At 37.4% G+C, this 22,163-nt stretch overlaps 1 protein-coding gene across 1 annotated transcript in view; it reads right to left on the bottom strand.

The window, feature by feature from the left end:
• Positions 1–22,163, bottom strand: part of LOC114043852 (ATP-binding cassette sub-family A member 3-like) — a 146,166-nt gene that overhangs the window by 75,839 nt on the left and 48,164 nt on the right. Inside the window, 3 exon segments of the mRNA XM_027863075.1 lie at positions 35–164; positions 18,224–18,364; positions 19,688–19,869. Of these exon segments, the coding sequence (XP_027718876.1) occupies positions 35–164; positions 18,224–18,364; positions 19,688–19,869 (453 nt within the window).

Raw genomic sequence — 22,163 nt, 5'->3', positions numbered from 1 at the left:
GATCTTCTCAAATGGACTGTTTGTGAATGCATACCTATGAGTATGGATATGGTAGTAGTCTTCCCTGCTCCATTATGTCCTAGAAGAACAGTGATTTGCCCCTCATACAAGTTCAGATTCAGGTTTCTAATGACTTCTTTTCTCTTTTTCCCCATCATAAAAGTCTGTGGAAAAAGCAAGCAGAGTGACCACATACAATTCTTATATTTCTAAAGAATTTTACAACAGAGTAAGCAGCCAATAACAACTAGCTTTCCTTAAAAGATCATATTACATCGTCCAACTTAGACGAGAAAATTCAGATTTGACCTTCAAATACAAGACTCAAGTGAAACATGGAAGAGGTAAACAGGAAAGAGAAATCATAAGAGAGTTATTAAGGTTGAACTATTTACATTCCTGCAGGGAAAGATGATATTTGTAACTCATGAGTCCATTGTCAGTATTAGGGTAGTGAGAGGGAAAAATTATATGTATGTATAGATAGATAGATAGATAGATAGATAGATAGATAGATAGATAGAGGGCACAGGGTGAGTTGAAGATGAAGGGGTGACATCTGGAAAATAAAATTAAGGGGTGAGAGAGGATTATACTGGGAGAAGGAGAAAGGGAGAAGTAGAATGACGTAAAATATCTCACATGAAACAGACAAGAAGAGGCTTTTACAATGGAGGGGAAATGGGAGAAGATGAGAGGGAATGAGTGAATTTTATTCTCATAGGATTTGACTTAAGGAGGGAATAACGTACACAATGGGGTACAGAAATCTATCTTACCCTATAGGAAAATAAGGGGGGAAGGGGACAAGAGAGTGGGAGGTTGATAGAGGGGAGAGCAGATTGGGGGAAGGAATAATCAAAAGCAAACACTTCTTAGGAGGGACGGGGTCAAAAGAGAGAATAGAATAAATGGGGGGTAGAATAGGATGAAGGGAAATATACTTAGTTTTTCACAGCAGAACTACTATGGAAGTGTTTTGCATGACTGCACATCTATAACCTGTACCGAGATGCTTGCTTATTCAATGAGGGTGGGTGGGGAGGAAGGAAGGGAGAAAATTTGTAACCCAAAGTTTTAAAAACACATGTTAAAAATAAAAAAATTAAAAATTAAAAAAAGAAAAAAAATAATATCACCAGTACTGCAATAAGTGATTGACCAAATGTATGATAAAATGTTTCTTTTAGCTTTTAAGCATATGACAAAACTCACTCCCTCATTTCTTTTTTTTCTTTTACTAACAGCATTTTATTTTTTCCAATTACATATAATTTTCAACTTGCATATTTGAAAGATTTTGAGTTCCAATTTTTTCTCCCTCTCTCCCTTTCCTCCCCTGCCCCAAGATGGCATGCAATCTGATATAGGTTATACATGTGCAATCATGTAAAACATATTTCCATATCAGTCATGTTGTGAAAAAAGAAACAGAGAAAAAGGAAAAAACCATGAGAAGAAAAAAACAAAAAAAGTAAAAATACTATGCTTTGATCTGCATTTAGAATCCATTAGTTCTTTCTCCAGATGTGGGTAGTATTTTCCATCATGAGTCTTTTGGACTTGTCTTGGATCATTGTATTGCTGAGAAGAGCTAAGTGAATCATAGTTGATCATCACACAATGTTACTTTTACTGTGAACAATGTTCTCCTGGTTCTGCTCACTTCACTGAGCATCAGTTCATTTAAGTCTTTTCAGGTTTTTCTGAAATCCACCTGCTCATTATTTCTTGTAGCACAGTAGTATTTCATTATATTCATATACCACAACTTGTTTAGCCATTCCCCAATTGATGGGCATCTCTTCAATTTCCAATTCTTTGTCACCACAAAAAGATTTGAACTCAGGTCCTCCTGACTTTAGGGCTGGCGCTCTATCCACTGCACCACCTAGCTGCCCCTCCAATTTCTTTTTTTCTAAAATGGGTTAAGTATTCTATTTCCTCTTCTGTCAATCTAAGTAATTCATATTTTTGTAAATATTCATCTATTTCACTTAGATTGTTAGATTTATTGGCATATAATTGGGCAGAATAGCTCCAAATTACTGATTTAATTTCCTCTTCGTTGGTGGTGAATTCACCCTTTTCATTTTTGATACTGGTGATTTAGTTTTCTTCTTTTTTTTAATCAAATTAACCAAAGGTTTATCTATTTCATTGTTCTCCCCCCCCAAAAAAAACCAGCTCTTAGTTTTATTTATTAGTTCAATAGTTTTCTTACTTTCAATCGCATTACTCTCTCCTTTGATTTTCAGGATTTCCAATTTGGTGTTTAACTGGGGATTTTTAATTCATTCTTTTCCTAGCTTTTTTAGTTGCACGCCCAATTCATTGATATCCTCTTTCTCTATTTTATTCACGTAAGCATTTAGAGATATAAAATTTCCCCTAAGTATTGCTTTGGCTGCATTCCATAAATTTTGGTATATTGCCTCATTATTGTCATTCTCTTTAGTGAAATTATTGTTTTTATGATCTTTTGTTTCACTCGTTCTTTAGGATTAGATGATGTTTCCAATCAGTTTTTAATCTATCTTTTCATAGCCTTTTATTAAATGTAATTTTTATTGCATCATTATCTGAAAAGAATGCATTTAATATTTCTGATTTTCTGCATTTGATTATGAAGTTTTTATGTCCTAAAACATGGTCATTTTTGTGTAGGTTCCACATACCTCTGAGAAAAAGGTATATTCCTTTCTACCCCCATTCAATTTTCTCCAGAGGTCTATCACATCTAACTTTTCTAAAATTCTATTCACCTCCTTAACTTCTTTCTTGTTTATTTTGTGATAAGATTTATCTAGTTCTGAGAGAGGAAGGTTGAAGTCCTCCACTAGAATAGTTTTACTATTTCCTACTCTAATTCATTTAACTTCTCCTTTAGGAATTTGGATGCTAAATACTATTTGGTACACATGTTTTAATATTTATATTACTTCATTGTCTATGGTACCTTTTAGCAAGATGTCGGTTCCTTCCTCCTCTCTTTTAATTAGATCTATTTTTGCTTTTTCTTTGACTGAGATCAAGATTGCTATTTCTGCTTTTTTTTTTATTTTAGCTGAAGCATAATATACTCTACTCCAGCCTTCTACCTTTACTCTGTGTATGTGTCGCTGCTTCAAATGTGTTTCTTGCAAACAACATATTGTAGAATTCTGGTTTTTAATCCACTCTACTCTTTGCTTTGTTTTATGGGAGAATTCATCCCATTCAGATTCACAGTTATGATTACTGTGTATTTTCCTCCATCCTATTTTTCCCATTTATATTTTTCTCTCTTTCCTTTCACTCAGTCCCTCCTCACCAATGTTTTGCTTCTGACCACTGCCTTCCTCAATCTGCCCTCTTTTCTAACAGTGCTCCCCTTTTCTTTTCCCCTTCCCCTCCTAATTCCCTATAGAGTAAGACAGGTATCTATACCCAACTGTGAGTGAATGTTATTACTTCTTTGAGCCAAATCTGATGAGAGTAAGGGTCAAACAATGTTCACCGCCCCCTTCTTCCCCTCTACTGCAATAGGTCTTTTGTGTCTCTTCACGTGATATAATTTACCCCAGTCTGCCTCCCCCTTCCATCTTTTCCAAGTACAACCCTTTTTCACCCTTTAATTATTTTTTATTCCATCACATCAAAATCAACTTATACCTACACATTCTGTCTATGAATACTCTTTCTAACTGTCCTAATAGAGATACAGTTCTTAAGAGTCACAAGTATCATCTTCCCATGCAGTAATGTAAACAGTTTAATCTTACAGAATAACAATTTTTTTCTTTCCTGTTTGCTTCTTTATACCTCTACCTGCTATTACTTTGTACATAGTATATTTCACTTTGCATTAGTCTATGCAAGTCTTTCCAGGTTTTTCTGAGAGCACCCTATGCATCATTTCTTACAGTACAATAGTGTTCCATCATAATCACATACTACAACTTGTTCAGCCATTCCCCAATCAATGGGTGTCTCCTCAATTTCTAATTCTTTACCCCTCAGAAAAGAGTGGTTATAAATATTTTTGTACATATATATCCTTTTATTTTTTTTAATCTCTTTTGGAATACAGACCTGGCAGTGGCACCAGTAGGTCAAAGGGCATGTATGGTTTTGTAGCCCTTTGGGCATAATTCCAAACTGCTCTACATAATGGTTGAATCAATTCACAATTCTGTTGACAGTGCATTAATGTTTATTTTTCTCCACATCCCTTTCAACATCCATCGTTCACCTTTTCTGTCCTATTAGAAAATCTAATAGGTATGAGATAGTACCTTAGAATTGTTTCAATTTATACTTCTCCAATCTAATAGTGAGTTAGAATTTTTTTTAATATGGCTATAGACAGCTTTCATTACTTCATCTAAAAACTGATTATATCTTTTGATCACTTATCAGTTGGGGAATGGCTTTTGTTTTTATAAATTTGACTCAGTTCTCTATATGAGAAATGAGGTCTTTGTCAGAGAATCTTGCTTCAAATTTTTTCCAAAGTTGCAGTATTTCCCTCCATCCTCTTCCCCCCACCTCCTATTATTCTATTCTTTCTCTCTTTCCACCCTGTCCTTCCTCAAAAAATGTTTTGCTTCTGACCATCCCCTCCCTCAATCTGCCCTTCCTTCTATCACCTTCCTCTTCTCTTATCTCCTTCCCCTCCTACTTTCCTGTAGGGTAAGATAGATTTCTACACTCAATTGAGTGTTTATGTTATTCCCTCTTTGAGTCAATTCTGATGAGAGTAAGGTTCCCTCACTCCCGTTCCTTCCCCTCCACTGTAAAAGCTTTTTCTTGCCTCTTTTATGTGAAATAATTTACCCCATTCTACCTCTCCCTTTCTCTTTCTCCCAGTAGATTCCTCTCTCAGCCTTAATTTTATTTTTTAGATATCACCCCTTCATATTCAACTCATACTTATGCCCTCTGTCTATATGTACTCCTTCTAACTACTCTAATAATGAGAAAGGTCTTATGAGTTAGAAACATCATCTTCCAATGATTACAAATATCATCTTCCCATGTTGACAGATTCTTGATATCTCATGGAGTCATTTCCTTCCACTTGCCCAATTATATATTTTTAACAAATTATTTTCTTCAGTTAGCTTTTGTGCCTCCTTTTTCATGGCCAATTCTACTTTTTAAGGAGTTGTTTTCTTTTTCCAAGCTGCTGACTCTTTTTTCATGATTCTTTCACATCACTCCCATTTCTTTTTCCAATTTTTCTTCTATCTCTATTATTTGATTTTTATAATCCTTTTTGACCTTTTCCAAGAAGACTTTTTGAGACCAATTCATATTCCCCTTTTTTATTTATCAATTAATTTTATTCTCTGTGAAGAGCATACTTTAAAAAAGCACAGGAAATGTGAGGATAAGTACAAATAATTTGTCTTCTCATGTGTGAACACAGCTTGAGTCTCAAGTTAATCTTATTTGGTTTTTAACTTTGTTCTTTTTTTAAAAAATGTTTTATTAATTAATTCATTTTTAGTTTTAAAATTCACTTCCACAAGATCTTGACTTCCAATTTTTTTCCTCATCTCTCTCCTCCCCCACCCCAAGGCAGTATGCATTCTGAATACCCCTTCCCCCAATCTGCCCTCCCTTCTATCACCACTCCCCTTCTGTTAGCCCCTTCCCCTTCTATTTTCCTGTAGAGCAGGTTAGATTTCTATACCCCATTGCCTGTGTATCTTATTTCTCAGTTGCATGGAGAAACAATTTTTAACATCTGTTTTTAAAACTTGGAGTTCCAAATGCTCTCCCTTCCTCCCTCCTTACTCACCCTCATCAAGAAGGCAAGCAATTAGACATAGGTTATACATTTGTAGTCATGCAAAACACTTCCATGATATTCATGTTGTGAAAGACTATATTTCCCTCCATCCTATCCTGCCCCCCATTTATTCTATTCTCTCCTTTGTCTCTGTCCCTTCTCAAAAATGCTTCTGATTACCCCCTCCCCTAATCTGCCCTTCCTTCTATCACCCCTCCCTCTCTTATCCCCTTCCCCTCTACTTTCCTGTACGGTAAGCTAGATTTCCATGCCCAATTGAGTGAGTATGTTATTCTCTCCTTAAGCCAAATTCAATGAGAGTAAAGTTCACTCATTCCTTCTCACCTCCCCCCCTTTCTCTCCACTGTAAAAGCTTTTCCTTGTCTCTTTTATGTGAGATAATTTACCCCATTCTACCTTTCCCTTTCTCCTCCCAATATAATCCTCTCTCACCCTTAATTTTATTCTGCAGATATCATCCCTTCATCTTCAATTCACCCTGTGCCCTCTATCTACCTACCTATCTATCTATCTATCTATCTATCTATCTATCTATCAATCTATCTATCTATCTATCAATCTATCTAAATATATACACATATAATTTTTTTCTTCCAACTACCCTAATACTGACAAAGGTCTCATGAGTTACAAATATCATCTTTCCATGCAGGAATGTAAACAGTTCAATCTTAATAAGTCCCTTATGATTTCTCTTTCCTGTTTACCTCTTCATGTTTCTCTTGAGTCTTGTATTTGAAAGTCAAATTTTCTATTCAGCTCTGGTCTCTTCATCAAGAACACTTGAAAGACCTATATTTCACTGAAAGTCCATTTGCTGTGGGCTCTCTCTTTTCTACACTTCTCTTATCACTCAGAATCTTTCTGCCATTCTTTCTTTCTTTACCTCTGTCTCACATGATGAGATAGCCTTACTCCCTTCCAAGGCTACTTTTTCAAATTATCTTATTGCATCTGTGTCCTTTAATAGACTGCCCCTTCTGTCATTCCTATTCATCCACTTATTTTTGATCTTTCCCTATATACTGGCTCATTTCCTACTGCCTACAAAAACATACTTATATCTCCCCTGTCCTTAAAAAAACCTTCTCACTTGATCCTGCCAACCCCACTGACTACTGTCCTAAATCTCCTCTGCTGTCTGTATTTAAACTCCACAAAAATGCCATCTACAATAGGTGCCTTCACTTTCTCTCCTCTACTTACAATCTGGCATCTGACCTTATTATTCCATTGAAACTGCTCTCTCCAAAGTTATTAATGATTTCTTAGTTGCCAGATCTAATGACCTTTTCTTCATCTTCATTCTCCTTGATCTCTCTGCACCCTTTAAAATGGCTAACCACACTCTCTTCTTTGATACTCTCTTCTCTCCAGGTTTTTGGGACACCACTCTTTCCTGGTTTTCTTCCTACCTATCTGATCACTCCTTGTCTCCTGCTAGATCTTCCTCCAGATCATAGTCTCTAAGCTTAGGTTTCCCTCAAGGTTCTGTCCTGGGCCCCTCTTCTTTTCTCCCTCCATACTACTTTACTTAAAAAGCAGTGACTTGCTTGAGCTCTCCCCCAAACCCCTCTAAATACCTGTAAAAATGGCTCTAAACATACTACTTTACTTGGTGATCTTATCATCTATCATGGATTTAATTACCATCTTTATGCTGACGGTTCTCAAATCTAAGTATCCTGCTCCAAACTCTCTGCTGACCTCCAATCTCACATCCCCAACTGCCTTTCAGACATCTTGAACTGGATGTCCAATAGACATTTTAAACTCAGTATATCCAAAATGGATTATCTTTCCCTCTAAATCCTTCTCCCCTTCCTTGTCTATTACTATAGAGGGCAACACCATCCTCTCAGTCCCTCAGACTTGCAACCTAGGAGTTATCCTGGATTCCTCACTATTTCTTGCCCCTTCATATTCAAGTGGTGCCAAGGCCTGTTGTTTTAACCTTTGCAACATCTCTTGGAATACATCCCCTTCTCTCCTCTGACACTGCCAGCACTCTAGTGCAGGCCCTCATCACTTTACACCTGGATTATTGCCATAGCATGCTAGTGGGTGTACTTTCCTCAAGCCTTTCCCTACTCCAAAACATCCTCCATTTGGCCACTAAAGTGATTTCCCTAAAGCTCAGGTCTGGTCATGTCACCCCTCTACTCAATAAATTTGGTGGCTCCCTATTGCTTCCAGGAACAAATACAAAATGTTCTGTTTGGTATTTAAAGCTCTTCATAATTTAGTCCCTCCTACCTTTCCAGTATTGTTATACCTTACTCCCTGACATGAACTCTTCAATCCAGTGGCACTGGCCTCCCGGCTATTTCTTGAACAAGACACTCCATCTCTCATCTCTTGGCACTTTCTCTGGCTGCCCCTATGCCTGGAATGGTCTTCCTCTTCCACTCCAACAAGATAGTTGATTTCCATGGCTTCCTTTAAGCCCCTACTAAAATCTCACCTACAAGAAACATTCCCTATCCTCTCTTAATTCCAGTGCCTTCCCTCTGTTATTTCCTATTTATCCCTGTATATAGCTTGCTTTGTATATATTTGTATGTTGTCTCCCCCAAAAGACTATAAGCTCCTTGAGGGCAAGGTCTGTCTTTTGCTCTTTTGTCTCCCTATTACTTATCACAGTGCTTGGCACATAGCAGGTGCCTAATAATTGTGTAGTGAATGAATCAATGACAAACTGTTCTTTTTCTTTGTGCAATGGAGGTCTGCATATGCAAATAGCATTAGTTTTACTCATTGCTATTCACATGGAAGATGCTAAAGATTTGCTTCCAGAAAAACTCAATGAGGACTAACACATACATGGACACTGTGTTTTGGCTTACCACATGGTAGGTGATAGCCATTTTCTATTACCTATGTAGCCAGAATTGTGTCTTTAAAATGACCTAACTCATTACTGGCTATGGCTTTTTGTTTCATTCACATCTGAGGGTGAAGGTAAATTCTTCAACATATACTATGGAATAAGGGGTGTGGTGAGGGAGCCCTAGCACCTCCTTTCTCATGTAAGTAACAAAACATCTCCATGTACTAAGAGTAACAATAAATAACAGGAACGTAAAAATATTTAAGGATAGCTAGGTGGCACAGTGGATTGAATGCGAAGCCTGAAGTCAAGAAGACTCATCTTCCTGAATTCAAATTGGGCCTCAGACATTTACTAGCAGTGTCACTCTGGGCAAATCACTTAACCCTGTTTTGCCTCAGTTTTCTCATCTGTAAAATGAGCTAAGAAGGAAATGACAAACCACTCTAGTATCTTTGCCAAGAAAACCCCAAATGAGATCACAAAGCACTGAACACAACTGAAAAATGACTAAATAACAACAAAAATACTACTTTCATATGTACCAAACAAACACAAACTTCATTAAAATGCTTATAGCAGTATATGAAATAATTAAAAATCAAATAATAGTAGATTTCAAAACACCAGTAAGTCAAGAAAAAGATAAAAAAAATTAGAGACTTGAATTGTGTAATGAACAACCTCTTGAATCAATATATCTGGAAACCAATGGAACTCACTAACTTCCTCCCAAAATTTATCCCTCTTTCTAATTTACCTAGAAATTAGAGAATTTTATTGAGAGTATCACTACTTTTCAAGTCTAGGCATTGGAGTCATTCTCAATTCTTCATTATCCCTCACATCCCATATTTAGTCAAGTCCCAAGTTTGCTCAATTCTACTTTTACCATACCTCTCATTTCTTTCCCTGTCTCCCCATTCACATGTTCCCCAGACTAGTTACAGCATTCATCATCCCTCACCTGGACTATTACAATAACCTTCTAATATGGTTCCCTGTTTCTATAACCTCTTCTGGATCTAATCCATACTACACACAGATGCCAGGTTGACATTCTTAAATCATGTAATGGCTCAAGAAGCTCCAGTGGCTTCATACTTTTTTGAAAACAAAATATGAGCTCCTCTATTTGTCAATTAAAGCCCTTCATAACCTGAGTCCAGCTTGCCTTTCCACACTTAAAATTACTTTAGTCCTCATGCACTTTATGTTCCAGCCAAATCAGCTTACTTGATTTTCCTCATCCACAATATTCCTTCTTCTATCTCCATGTCTTTGCTCTAGCTATTCTCATGCCTGGAATGTGCTCCCTCCCCAGATCTGCTTCTTAGAATCCCTAGCTTCCTTCAAAACTCAACTCAAGTGACAACTTCAGAAGCCATGAACTTATCTCCTACCTTGATAGTGCCTCCCACACCACCACATTATATAATGTTTACTTTGTATATATTTTGTATTTACTTATATAAGCACATGTTCTTTCCTTGAAGAGTTAAACTCCTTGAGGTAAGGGACTGTCTCATTTTTTCTATATATCTCCAGGGTCTAGAACAGTTCCTGACACATTCAGGTGCTTAATATAATGTTTGCTTCCTGGATTGGTTGATGAAAAAATGCATAATTTTTCCAAGCATATAAATGGAATTCTCACAAAAGCAAACCAGGTAATCAGAGAAAAATAAGATGATGTTAGATTTTTAAAGGCACAAACTCAATATATCATATCTTCAGATAACATTGTAGAGGATCACAAAAGGAATGATTAAAATATAAGCATACGTGTGAACCACATGGGTCAGAAGAAAAGCAAAGTCATCATATTTAAAACACCATAAATAAAAATCCAGTAGCTTTTCAAGGCAAGTAGAAACGTAGTTTTCCAAGGCAAATTTGTAGTGCTGAATGATTAATACTGAGAGAAAGAGAAGCTAAATAAATTTAAACCTGCAAATAAAAACAGTAAAAAAAAAGTTACATGGAGGTAGAGCTAAGATGGCTGAGTAAAAGCAGGGACTCACTTGAGCTCTCCCGAAAACTCCTCCCAACACCTATAAAAAATGACTTCATACAAATTCTAGAGCATCAGAACCCAAAAAAGACAGAACAAAACAAATTTTCAGCCCAAGACAACCTGGATGGTCAATAGGAAAGGTCTGTTGTGCCAAGCTGGGAGAGGAACACAGTTCAATATGGGCCATGCAGGCAAGGATGGAGCCCCAGAAAACTCAAAGCAGGCCTCAGGGGACTGAATAACTGGCAGCTGTGGTGGTTTCCAGACTTCTTAACCCCCAAATGCCAAACAGAACTCAGAAGGTCAGTGGAAAGGCCTGTCAAACCTTGGTGAAAGAGGAGTGTGGTACAGTACTGGCCTCGGCACAGCCCTGGGGTGGCGACGATGGCGGCAGCATCTACTTCCAGAGCTCTCGACTCACAGACAGTAAGGGAATCAAACAACTGATGAGAAGGAGATTACAAGGATCTCTTTGCTGGCACTAAGGCAGGATTCTGTTGCTTTGCCCATGCTTGGATCTGTATTGCAGTCCTGGTTGGCAATCCTAGGGTAAGGAGGAGCGCTGGCATAGCAGAGCTTGTGGTAACAGTGGAGAGGGAATCCTCCTCATAGTTCCAGGGCAGAAAAAAGTACTTGTGGTCACTCAGACCAGAGCACAGGCCAGGAGAATAGTAAACACCTCTCCTTAGATCATACCACCTTGGGAGAACTAAAAACTTACAGGTCCCTAGAAGTATATCTGAAAACAGCTGCACAAAACCCCTGAAGCTTAGGACAGTATACCCTCCACAATGAAAGCAGACCCCTACCTTAACAAAGAGTTAAAAAGTCAAGTAATTGGCTGGGAACATGAGCAAACAGCAGAAAAAACTCAGACTATAGAATCTTACTTTGGTGACAAAGAAGATCAAAACATACAAAGAGAAGAAGACAACAAAATCAAAGCTCCTACATCCAAAGCCTCCAAGAAAAATACGAATTGCTGTCAGGCCATGGAAGAACTCAAAAAGGAATTTGAAAAGCAAGTAAGAGAAGTAGAGGAAAAATTGGTAAGAGAAATGAGAGGGATGCAAGAAAATCATGAAAAACAAGTCAACAGCTTGCTAAAGAAGACCCAAAAAATACTGAAGAAAATAAGACCTTAAAAAATACAGTAGACCAAATGGTGAAAGAGGTTCAAAAAACCAATGAGGAGAAGAATGCCTTAAAAAGCAGAACTGGCCAAATGGAAAAGGAGGTCCAAAAGCTCACTGAAGAAAATAAGTCCTTAAAAATTAGAATGGAGTAGGGGCAGCTAGGTGGCACAGTGGATAAAGCACCGGCCTTGAAGTCAGGAGGACCTGAGTTCAAATCTGGTCTCAGACCAAACACTTGACACTTACTAGCTGTGTGACCCTGGGCAAGTCATTTAACCCCAATTGCAAAAAAAAAAAAGTTAGAATGGAGCAAATGGAAGTTAATGACGCTATGAGAAATCAAAAAAATTATAAAACAAAACCAAAAGAATGAAAAAATAGAAGACAATGTGAAATTTCTCATTGGAAAAGCAACTGACCTGGAAAATAGATGCAGGATACATAATTTAAGAATTATTCGACTACCCGAAAGCCATGACCATTAAAAAGACCCTAGACATCATCTTTCAAGAAAGAAAACTGCCCTAATATTCTAGAAACAGAAGGTAAAATAGAAACTGAAAGAATCCACCAATCACCTGAAAGAGATGCCAAAAGGAAAACTCCCAGGAATATTATAACCAAATTCCAGAGCTCCCAGGTCAAGGAGAAAATATTTCAAGCAGCCAGAAAGAAATAATTTAAGTATTATAGAAACACAATCAGGATAACACAAGATTTAGCAGCTTCTACATTAAGGGATCAGAGGGCTTGGAATATATTCTGGAGGTCAAAGGAGCTAGGATTAAAACCAAGAATCACCTATCCAGCAAAACTGAGTGTAATCAATTGGGGGAGGGGGCTTAATGCATTCTTGAGAAGCCAGAGGTAAATAGAAAAACTGACTTTCAAATACAAGACTCAAGAGAAGCATGAAAAGGTAAACAGGAAAGAGAAATCAAAAGGGACTTATTAAAGTTGAATTGTTTACATTCCTACATTCTCATTATTAGAGTAGTTGGGGTCTGTATACAGTAGTCTCTCTCTCTATATATATACACACACACACACGCACACACACACACACACACAGAGGGCACAGGGTGAACTGAATATGAAGGGATGATATCTAAAAAATAAAATTAAGAGGTGAGAGAAGAACGTACTGGGAGAAGGAGAAAGGGAGAGGTAGATTAGGGCAAATTATCTCACATAAAAGAGACAAGGAAAAGCTTTTACAGTGGAGGGGAAGAGGGGGGGAGGTGAGTAGGAACAAGTGAACTTTACTCTCATTGGATTTGGCTTAAGGAGGGAATAACATACTCACTCAATTGGGTGTGGAAATCTAGCTTACCCTACAGGAAAGTAGAGGGGAAGGGGATAAGAGAGGTAGGGGTGATAGAAGAGAGGGCAGGTTGGGGGAGGGGGTAATCAGAAGCATTTTTGAGAAGGGACAGAGACAAAGGAGAGAATAGAATAAATGGGGGGCAGGATAGGATGGAGGGAAATATAGTTAGTCTTTCACAACATGAATATCATGGAAGTGTTTTGCATGACTACACATGTATAACCTATGTCAAATTGCTTGCCTTCTTGACGAGGGTGAATAAGGAGGGAGGAAGGGAGAGAATTTGGAACTCAAAGTTTTAAAAACAAATGTTAAAAATTGTTTCTCCATGTAACTGGGAAATAAGATACACAGGCAATGGGGTATAGAAATCTATCCTGCCCTACAGGAAAATAAAAGAGGAAGGGTATAAGAGAATGGGGGATGATAGAAGGCAGAGCAGATTGGGGCAAGGGTTAGTTAGAATATATGCTGTCTTGGGGTGGGTGGAGGGGAGGCATAGGGAGAAAATTTAGAACTTACAATCTTGTAGAAGTGAATGTTGAAAACTAAAAATAAATAAATCAAAAAAATTAAAAATAAAGTAATAAACCAAAGGTAATATGGAAAGAACTGTAAAAGAACTCTCCTAGACAAGACAGACACATGGAGAAATTTTTCCAAACATTTAAAGAATTAGTACCCCCTTACAGAATTTGTATAGAGAACAATTACATGCTATTCAATTCCATAAAGTCAATATGGCATGGCATTAATTCTGAAACTTGATAAAAAGCATTATCATAAAGGAAAAATTATAAGATCTCACTAATAAATATTAAACATAACATTTAAAAAATATGAAATAGAATAATAGTATAAAAATAGAAATAGTATAATAGAATAAACTTTAAGGTTTATAAGGCATTTGCCTCATGACAGTGAATGTTTGTTGATTGAGCAAACCTGTGAGTTACAGGACACAAAGTTTAGGCACACTTAAATGTCTCCAAAAATTGCTATTTGATAATTCATTTTAAAAATGAATACTTTAAATTTTGGAACTCAAAATCTTATAAAAATGTAAAGTTTTAGTTTCTTTTGTTTGAGGAATAAAAATGTCCTTTATAATTGAATATTCAATAAATATTCACCTCGAAAAACAAGGGTGTACACTCTAACAAAATTATTCCTATATTCATATATTATTCCTACATTTATGCCTATGCCTGTGAATTAATTAGTGTAAGTATCTCCATTATATATACAAAGTAACTGAGACTCTGACTGACTTGCCATAATTACATAGCTGTTAAGTGTCTGAGGTAGAATTTGAGCATGATCTCTTTATTCCAAATAGAGTATTCTTTCTATTATAGTACCCTCAGCATGTATCAAATACAGCAATCTATTTGTTTTTCAAGTACTTTACATGGACTTCCAGTTAAATGACTGCTTGAATAGAGGCAGGCATCCTATCTTCCACATACCTTAAAAATAACGTCATACCAAATGATGATTAAGAATTCCAATGAAAAACTAAATGACTTTTTTCCACCAGAACTGAACAAAAAGTCACTAAAAGTCCACAGGCAAAAGGAAAGGAAGCCTGACAGAAGAGGCAATGAGCAAAACAGAAGCCAGGCAAACGACTCCAGTAGCTTACAAGGGTCTATATCTGGGGGCAACAAAAGTAAAAGGCTCCAAGAGAAAACCCCAGGATGGTTGGGAACCATTGCACATAAACTTGGAAATAAACAGGAGCTACAGCAACAAGTTGGGGCATGGAAGCAATCAGATGGGAACTCTTCTGGGTCATGGGTCCCAAGATCCCTAGCAATCTGCTCAAATTTGAAGATCTAAGAGGACTAAAACCTACCAAACATTCTTAGAGTAGACACACTCTGGGAGGTGGGAATACAAGTGATTACAGATGAGACCAAGCAGTGGTTTTCTTGTACCATGGCTCAAGAGCCTTCTCTCACTGGTATGCTCCCTCCATTGAGTATCAATAGATTATCAGTTAGTAATCCAGACTTAATTGGATCTTGGAAAGGAATATTTACTAAGGTAGTATAATTACAAGAGTTGGCTCAAAGTCTGTGACATAGTCTCCCACCAGTACATATACACTACAGAGAAAAGTGGGCTCAAGTTTAGAAAGCACAGGTAGCAAAGGGGTAATTCATAGGTCCTGGTTGCTTAAAGTTCTTTTCTTCACTACATGGGACATTTATGAAGTCCTTCTTAAGTACAGCACCACTTTCCTGCTGTACTTTTTTGTGGAGTTGTGAAGCTACCTTTCTTTATTGATTCTCGTTTATCCTTGGCTCCTGACATACCATTCACTGTTGTCCTGGGGACACTGCAATGATACCCATAAATCCAAATCCTCCAACCATCCATAGTTCACAAGGCTCTCTTCTGGTTAAGGGGTAGAAAGAGACCAAGATGAGGCTGGCACCAAGGCTCCTATGCAACAGGGTTGTTCAATCACTTAACAAAAACTACTTCCTGCACAAAATCATTCCATTTCATCCAATGGCTTCCCAGGCCTTTTAAATTGGTAAGGACTTCTTATACCTAGTCTAAAGCCATTGATTAATTGGTTGATGATGATTAATTAATTGAGATGCTGAGGTCTTATTTGCACCTAGTTCACAACTTTGATTGCTTGCATGAATCAGTGGAAGCATTCTCACCTGCTAAAGGAATCAGAACCTAGCATTTGGTCTGTTGCTTTAAGTGGGGTAGAGTGACTTGGCTGTCTCAAAGTCAAAGGGGGATCTTGAACAATATATTTTAATAATAAGAAATGAGTTTCATTTTAAAAAAGGAAGAATTTTGGTTGGATATAAGAATACTTCTTTATCAGGTGTGAAACACTGAAATGGATAAAGTTCTTTGATCCCAGAAGAATCATCAGAAAAGAATAATTTTCAAAAAGATTGACATATGTGATGAATTAATAAAAATTTTTTTAGTAAATGCTTACCCAGTGTCAGGCACTGTTAGATGCCAGAGATAACAAAGGCAAAACCAAAACAGTATCCACCCTCTCTACTGGTGGAAACAACCTGTATACAAATAAAGTAAACACAACATGGATACAAAATAATAAGAAGTTAATTTCAGGGGGAAGGGAGGTACTAGTAACTGGGAGGATCAGGAAAGGCCTCATATAATAGCTCAGCTTTGAACGAAGCCAGGGATTCTAAAAGGTATAGGTCAAAAGGGAATGTATTCCAGGTATGAGTGATTCTGTGAAAGCCATGAAGACAGGAGATATGTAATGAATAAAGAAGAACAAGTAGGCCAGTTTGGCTAGATCCAAGAGTTCATAAAGGAGAGTATTACAAAAGCCTAGAAATGTAGACTGGAATCATGTTGTATAGAGTTTTAAATACCCCCCCAAAAAGGAATATACAGTTGAATCTAGAGCCAATAGGGAGTCACTGGAGAATTATGAGTTGAAGAGTAATATAGTCAATCCTTCACTTCAGCAATATCATTTTGGCAGCTGTGTGAAAGATTGGGAAGGAAAGGAACTAGAAGTGGGGAAAACTAATTAGGAGGTCAAAGCAGTAGTCTAGGGTAAAGGTGAGGACTTGAAAGAAAATAGTATCCATGTGAATGGAGAAAGGATAACAATGTGAGGGATGTTGTGGAAGTGCAACCAAGACTCGGTGAATGACTGGATATGGGAGTGAGAAAGGAAAAAGTCAGTGATGACTCTGAGACTATGAACCTGTGGGATCAGAAGTATGGTGGTACCTTCAACAGAAGTAAGGAGGATAGATATAAGGGGAAAGAGGGCTGGCATGGGGAAAAATGGTGAGTTCTGTTTTAGACACATTAAGTTCTTAGAAATCAAGGGATATCCAGTTGGAGATGTCCAGTAGGTAGTTGGTGTTGTGGGACTAACTTAAAAGAGAGACTATGGTATATGCATAGGGCTGGGGATCATCTGAATTGAGATGACATTTAGAAGCTGATGAGATCACTAAGAGAGAAGGTATAGAAAGAGGGGGAAAAAGGGCCCAGGACAGAGCCTTGGGGATATATTTAGCGAATTGGAATGCTGAGAACAATTCAGCAAAGGAGACTAAGGAAGGATCAGACAGGTAAGAAGAGAACAAAGACAGAACAATACCAATATAGTCAATATTACAGAGATGTCAAGGAGGATGACCACTGAGTAAAACTCAATGCATCTGGCAATCAATACTCTATTCATAACTTTGGAGAGAGCAGTTTTAATTGAGTGGTGATACTAGAATCCAGATTCCAAGGGGTTAAAAATTAAGAGAAGAGAAAGTAGAGATAATATGTGTAGTTATCTTACTAAATATGAGGATGTATACAGGATAATAACTTTAAGGGATGGTGTGATCAAATGAAGGTTTTTTTAAGGATGGGGCAAAATAAGCATGTATTTAGGCAACAGAAAAAGAACTGGTAGACAGGAACTAAATTTATTTGTCTAAAGGCAAGATCCTGGAGCAGGTAATGCTTTAAGCTCCATCTCTGCCATGTTATGTCATTATTTTACAAGGAACTTCATGACTTGGGTGGGAGAAAACTCTCATGCTGCCGCTCTGAAGCACCATATCCAAAACTCTGTATATCTCTGACTCAGGTCAACTAAGATATCCTCCAAAGCCTATTATTGCCACATATTTGCCCCCAAAATATCACAGTTTGGCAGCAAAAAGCACAACTTTCCCCTCTTTTCTATTCTTCACTTCCAAGCCCTGACATCAGAAGGAACAAGTGAAAGAAAGATGCAAAAAGTATTGAGAAAAGAAGAAATCACTTCTGCATACACTCTAAATGTTACAGAAGCAGCTTCTTAAGCTAGACCTAACTTCTTAGAGTAAAAGTATACATTTATGGCATTTTAATAATCCAAAGAAAATTTGCTCCTTTCCTGGATAAAAGAGGTAAGAAATATAGGGATAAATTAAGGGTAGAAGTTTTAAGAAACTTTGTACACAAGCTGAATGGAACATGTTATTAAGACATGATATTAATGCTTTACCAAGGGCAAGTCCCTTAAAGTATAAGAGGAAAAAATATAAAACTCTAAACAAAATCTTAGTTCTAGCTAGAAAGGAGACCAGCGTGACAATACCTTAGAGAGATTTTTTATCTTTATTCTGGCTACCAGGTCTACAGGTTCAGACTCAAAAAATTCATGCTTCGAAGGTCTCTCAAGGTCTTCCTCCTCCTTTTCTTCTAAACTCATTCTTGGTTTGCCAAACCAGTAGGAAGGCTATGGTATAAATCAAAACTCAATCACCAACATGGGCACTAATGAACACCACAGTTCTGCACACTTTTTTTGGTAGTTAGGATTAATGAAGTTGTATTAAACTGAGATACTAAAATTCTACAGCCAAATGGCCTAACGACTTAAGTCTCCAAGACATTTAACAAACATTCTATTATTCACGAAGCCATGATAAAAATGAGGTAACTCCAGAATGAAGTCCAAAATGAAAGAGAAGTAGGGGAATCTTTACTCTTCCACAAGCTGGACCAAGTTTCTTTTCTTGAAGAAAACGATCTTGTGAGTTAGATAGTCTAATTTTTTTTTGAGGCAATTTTGGGTTAAGTGACTTGGCCAGGGTCATGCAGTTAGTTAAGTGTCTGAGGCCATATTTGAACTGAAGTCCCCCTAACTGCAGCGCTGGTTCCTTTATCCACCACACCACCTGGCTGCCCCTAGTCTAACTTCTCATCCTCATTTTAACAAGGAAAAACTTGAGGCTTAGAAAGTTTACATGGCTTAAGTGGTTTGCCCAGGGTCACTAAACACTGGAGCCAGGATTTGAACCCAGGTCTCCTGACTTAAAGTTCAACACTTTTACATATCAGACTTGTTTTGTTTTTTTTTTCAGTCAAATGGGAATCAGGTGGGTGGCTCTTTTCCTATGTCACAATGATTTGTGGCTTAAAAGGGCTTGAGGACTGTGGAGCTCACCGTAGTCTAGCAAAGCTGAGAATGGAAGGGAGCAAAAGAGGGAAAGGACTTTGCTGTTAACAACCAGGCAAATGTCAGGATGGGAACAGCATGGAGGTTACCTTGGTTCATATTATGATAATCTCTCTAAGTTGTGAAGAAGGTATGTCCATTATATCTTATTAATCTATTTACTTCTGTTTCTAAGAGGAGTCAATTTCTATGTCTGTAAGTTCCTGAACATGCAACATCCTTCATCAGGAAGTCAGTAAAAATCTGTACCCCAGTACTTTTTACTCGTAATTTCTCAGACATGGAAAATGATAGGAAGATTGAGTTTATTTGCAACTGGTGAGATGTGGGCGTGCAGTTCTATCACTTACAGATACAGGCTATATGTTTTGTTTACATTTGACCAGCATGGTGCTATTACTTGATTGATTCAAATTAAGGAAAAACTAAAACTGAGGTAATCATAGATTAACATGGTAAAGACATAATCTGTAATCCTGCAGTTGCTTCTCAAGGCTTTGGTATCAGGATATCATGGGAACACAGGAATCTTGAAGTTCTCTCTTCCATAAAATAACAATAACTATGGTCAATCTGAAGAAAAACGGCATCAGAACTCACCTGCAAGAAGAAATACCAGGGCTGGGGCATACCATACTGCCCGGGAAATACAGCTTCCACATACCAAGTCACCAAACCATAGAAAACAGAGTCATATAGTAGCATTAACACCACATGTGCTAAGGTGAGGTTATCATCAATGTTAATAGGTGACATGAAGTCTTTCCATTGTATGCCTGTCCCTACAATACACAAAAAGACAAAGTTATTCTGTATAGCAGACTGACGCAAGACCTATATAGCCTCTGAACTTTTTCTGTCCACAGAACACTGTGACAGGGAAAAGGACATACCTACTAACTGATTCTACAAGGCCTTCAGAAAATTTATCCCTGGTTCAAGTACTCTGTGGGTCTGCTTCCATTCAAAATCATAGTTTGCAAGCTCCAAATAATGTGTTTACTTTTAACAGTCAGTTCAAAGCAAAGGTGTTTAATGAAATAGTGTAAACAAACTATCTCTACCATAAAGCTTAGATACACTCTCCCACAAAATAAAAACCATCAATGGGAAAAGTAGACATGTAAAGGGGTCTCCAATATAGGGAACATGTGTGATCGAGGCTCACATGTAAGTAGCATATACAGTCAATGAATATTAGTGGAGGGGCCACAACCCTGTATCATTACATTACTGTGATTTGTGAGGAATACGTGTAATTGAGGCACAAGAATAAAGGGAAGATACACTTCTGATGTAATTGGGCCATTACTGTCTTCTCATAACGTTATTGCGTTGTTTTCTCTGGGCCTGCTATCTGTTGTACGCTGCTCTCTACTGAGAAGACATTTACAAGACAAAAACATAGAAATTGTTTAGAAGAGGGAACTCAAACTTGATTTTTTTAGAAGTTTTAATTCCATGTGGAATGTAAAGAGAATAAGTAAAGAATAAATATGTAAAAGACCATGAATCAAAGAGTTTAGACCAGACAGAAAGGAAACAAGATGAATGAAGAGAGCAAAGCAAAGAAATTCTTTTATAGAAGAAGGGTAAAGAAAATGAAAAACTAACCAAAGATCTGAGAAGGGAAGAGAGAAGGAAGTATTTTGAATTAACCATTTAACTGAGAGATTGTAAGTTCCTTGAGGTAATGGATTGTCTTTTTCCTCTTTTTGTATCTCCAGTGCTTAGCATAGTGCCTGACACATAGTAGGCACTTAATAAATATTTACTGACTGATTAATTGAGAAATATGAAGGGGAAAAAAGGGAGAAAGATTTGAATAATTAAATAATAATAAGAAATAAAAAAGAAATCATTAAGTTAAACAAAACTCCTAAAGGAGTTTTAGGGGGAAAGTTTGACAAATAGGAAAGAAGTTAAAGCTGAGGCTGAGGGGAAGAAAGCCTATGGAAAGAGGGTTCCCTTAAAGTAGATTAAACAAAAATAACTATAGGTACAAAGTACTATCTTAAAAGAAGGAGAATTTAAAAAAAATATTTCAGAAAAAAACCAAAATGACATTAAATAGAATAAATAAAATTGGAGTTTACTAAATAGGGAAGTGATATAGCCAGAACTGCACTTTAGGAAGATTAATTTAACAGCTGAGTAGAGGATGGACTGGAGTAGGAAGAGACAAGACAGGGAGAACAACCAGCAGGTACTGCAATAGAAAGGTGAAAGGTGATGAGGGATCACACTAGGGTGGTGGCAGTGTCAAAAGACAGAAGGGGGTATGTACGAGAGTTGTTACAGAGGAAGAGATGACAGGACTTGGTAGCAGATTGGATATGGGAGAATGAAAGAGTCCTGGAGGATACCTAGATTGTGAGCACGGGTGACAGGAATAATGGTGGTACCCTCCGTAGAAATAGGTAAGTTAGGAAGAGGGAGGATTTTTAAAGAAAGATAATGAGTTCATTTTAGTATGTGCTGAGTTTAAGATGTCTACAGGACATCCAATTAAAGATATCTAACACGCAGTTAGAGATGTGAGTGGAGTTGGTTAAAGGTGGTCAAACAGATCTTCGAAGCACCTGCATAGAGATAACTGACACCATGGAAGCTAAGATCATCGAGTGAAATAGTATACAAGGAGAAGAGAAGAAGGTCCAGGACAGGGTCTTGGAGGACCCCCAGAGTTGGTGGGTGTGATGTGAATGCAGATCCAATAAAAGACTAAGAAGGAGTGGTCAGAGAAGAACCAGGAGAAATGAATATGAAAATCTAGGAAGAAGAACATATCAAAAAGATCACAACTGACAGTGTCAAGGTCACAAAGATAGAAGAAGATACCTCCCCCCATTCCTTTAAAAAGGTGGGATTAGGGGTTCTACAGGTGTGGAACACTGGATATATTGTAAGATTTTTTCCTTTGTTTCTTTTCTTAATCGATTGCTAATTTTTTCCTCTATTGCCTCTTTTACTTTATTTATTTATTTTTTGGTGAGGCAATTGGGATTAAGTGATTTGCCCAGGGTCATACAGCTAATAAGTATCCTGTGTCTGAGGCCGAATTTGAACTCAGGTC

Source organism: Vombatus ursinus, unplaced genomic scaffold (genome assembly GCF_900497805.2).
Source record: "Vombatus ursinus unplaced genomic scaffold, bare-nosed wombat genome assembly UNPS02014770.1, whole genome shotgun sequence".
Taxonomy (NCBI): domain Eukaryota; kingdom Metazoa; phylum Chordata; class Mammalia; order Diprotodontia; family Vombatidae; genus Vombatus; species Vombatus ursinus.
The sequence above is the reverse complement of the archived record's forward strand: the minus strand, read 5'-3'. Positions and strand labels throughout refer to the sequence as shown.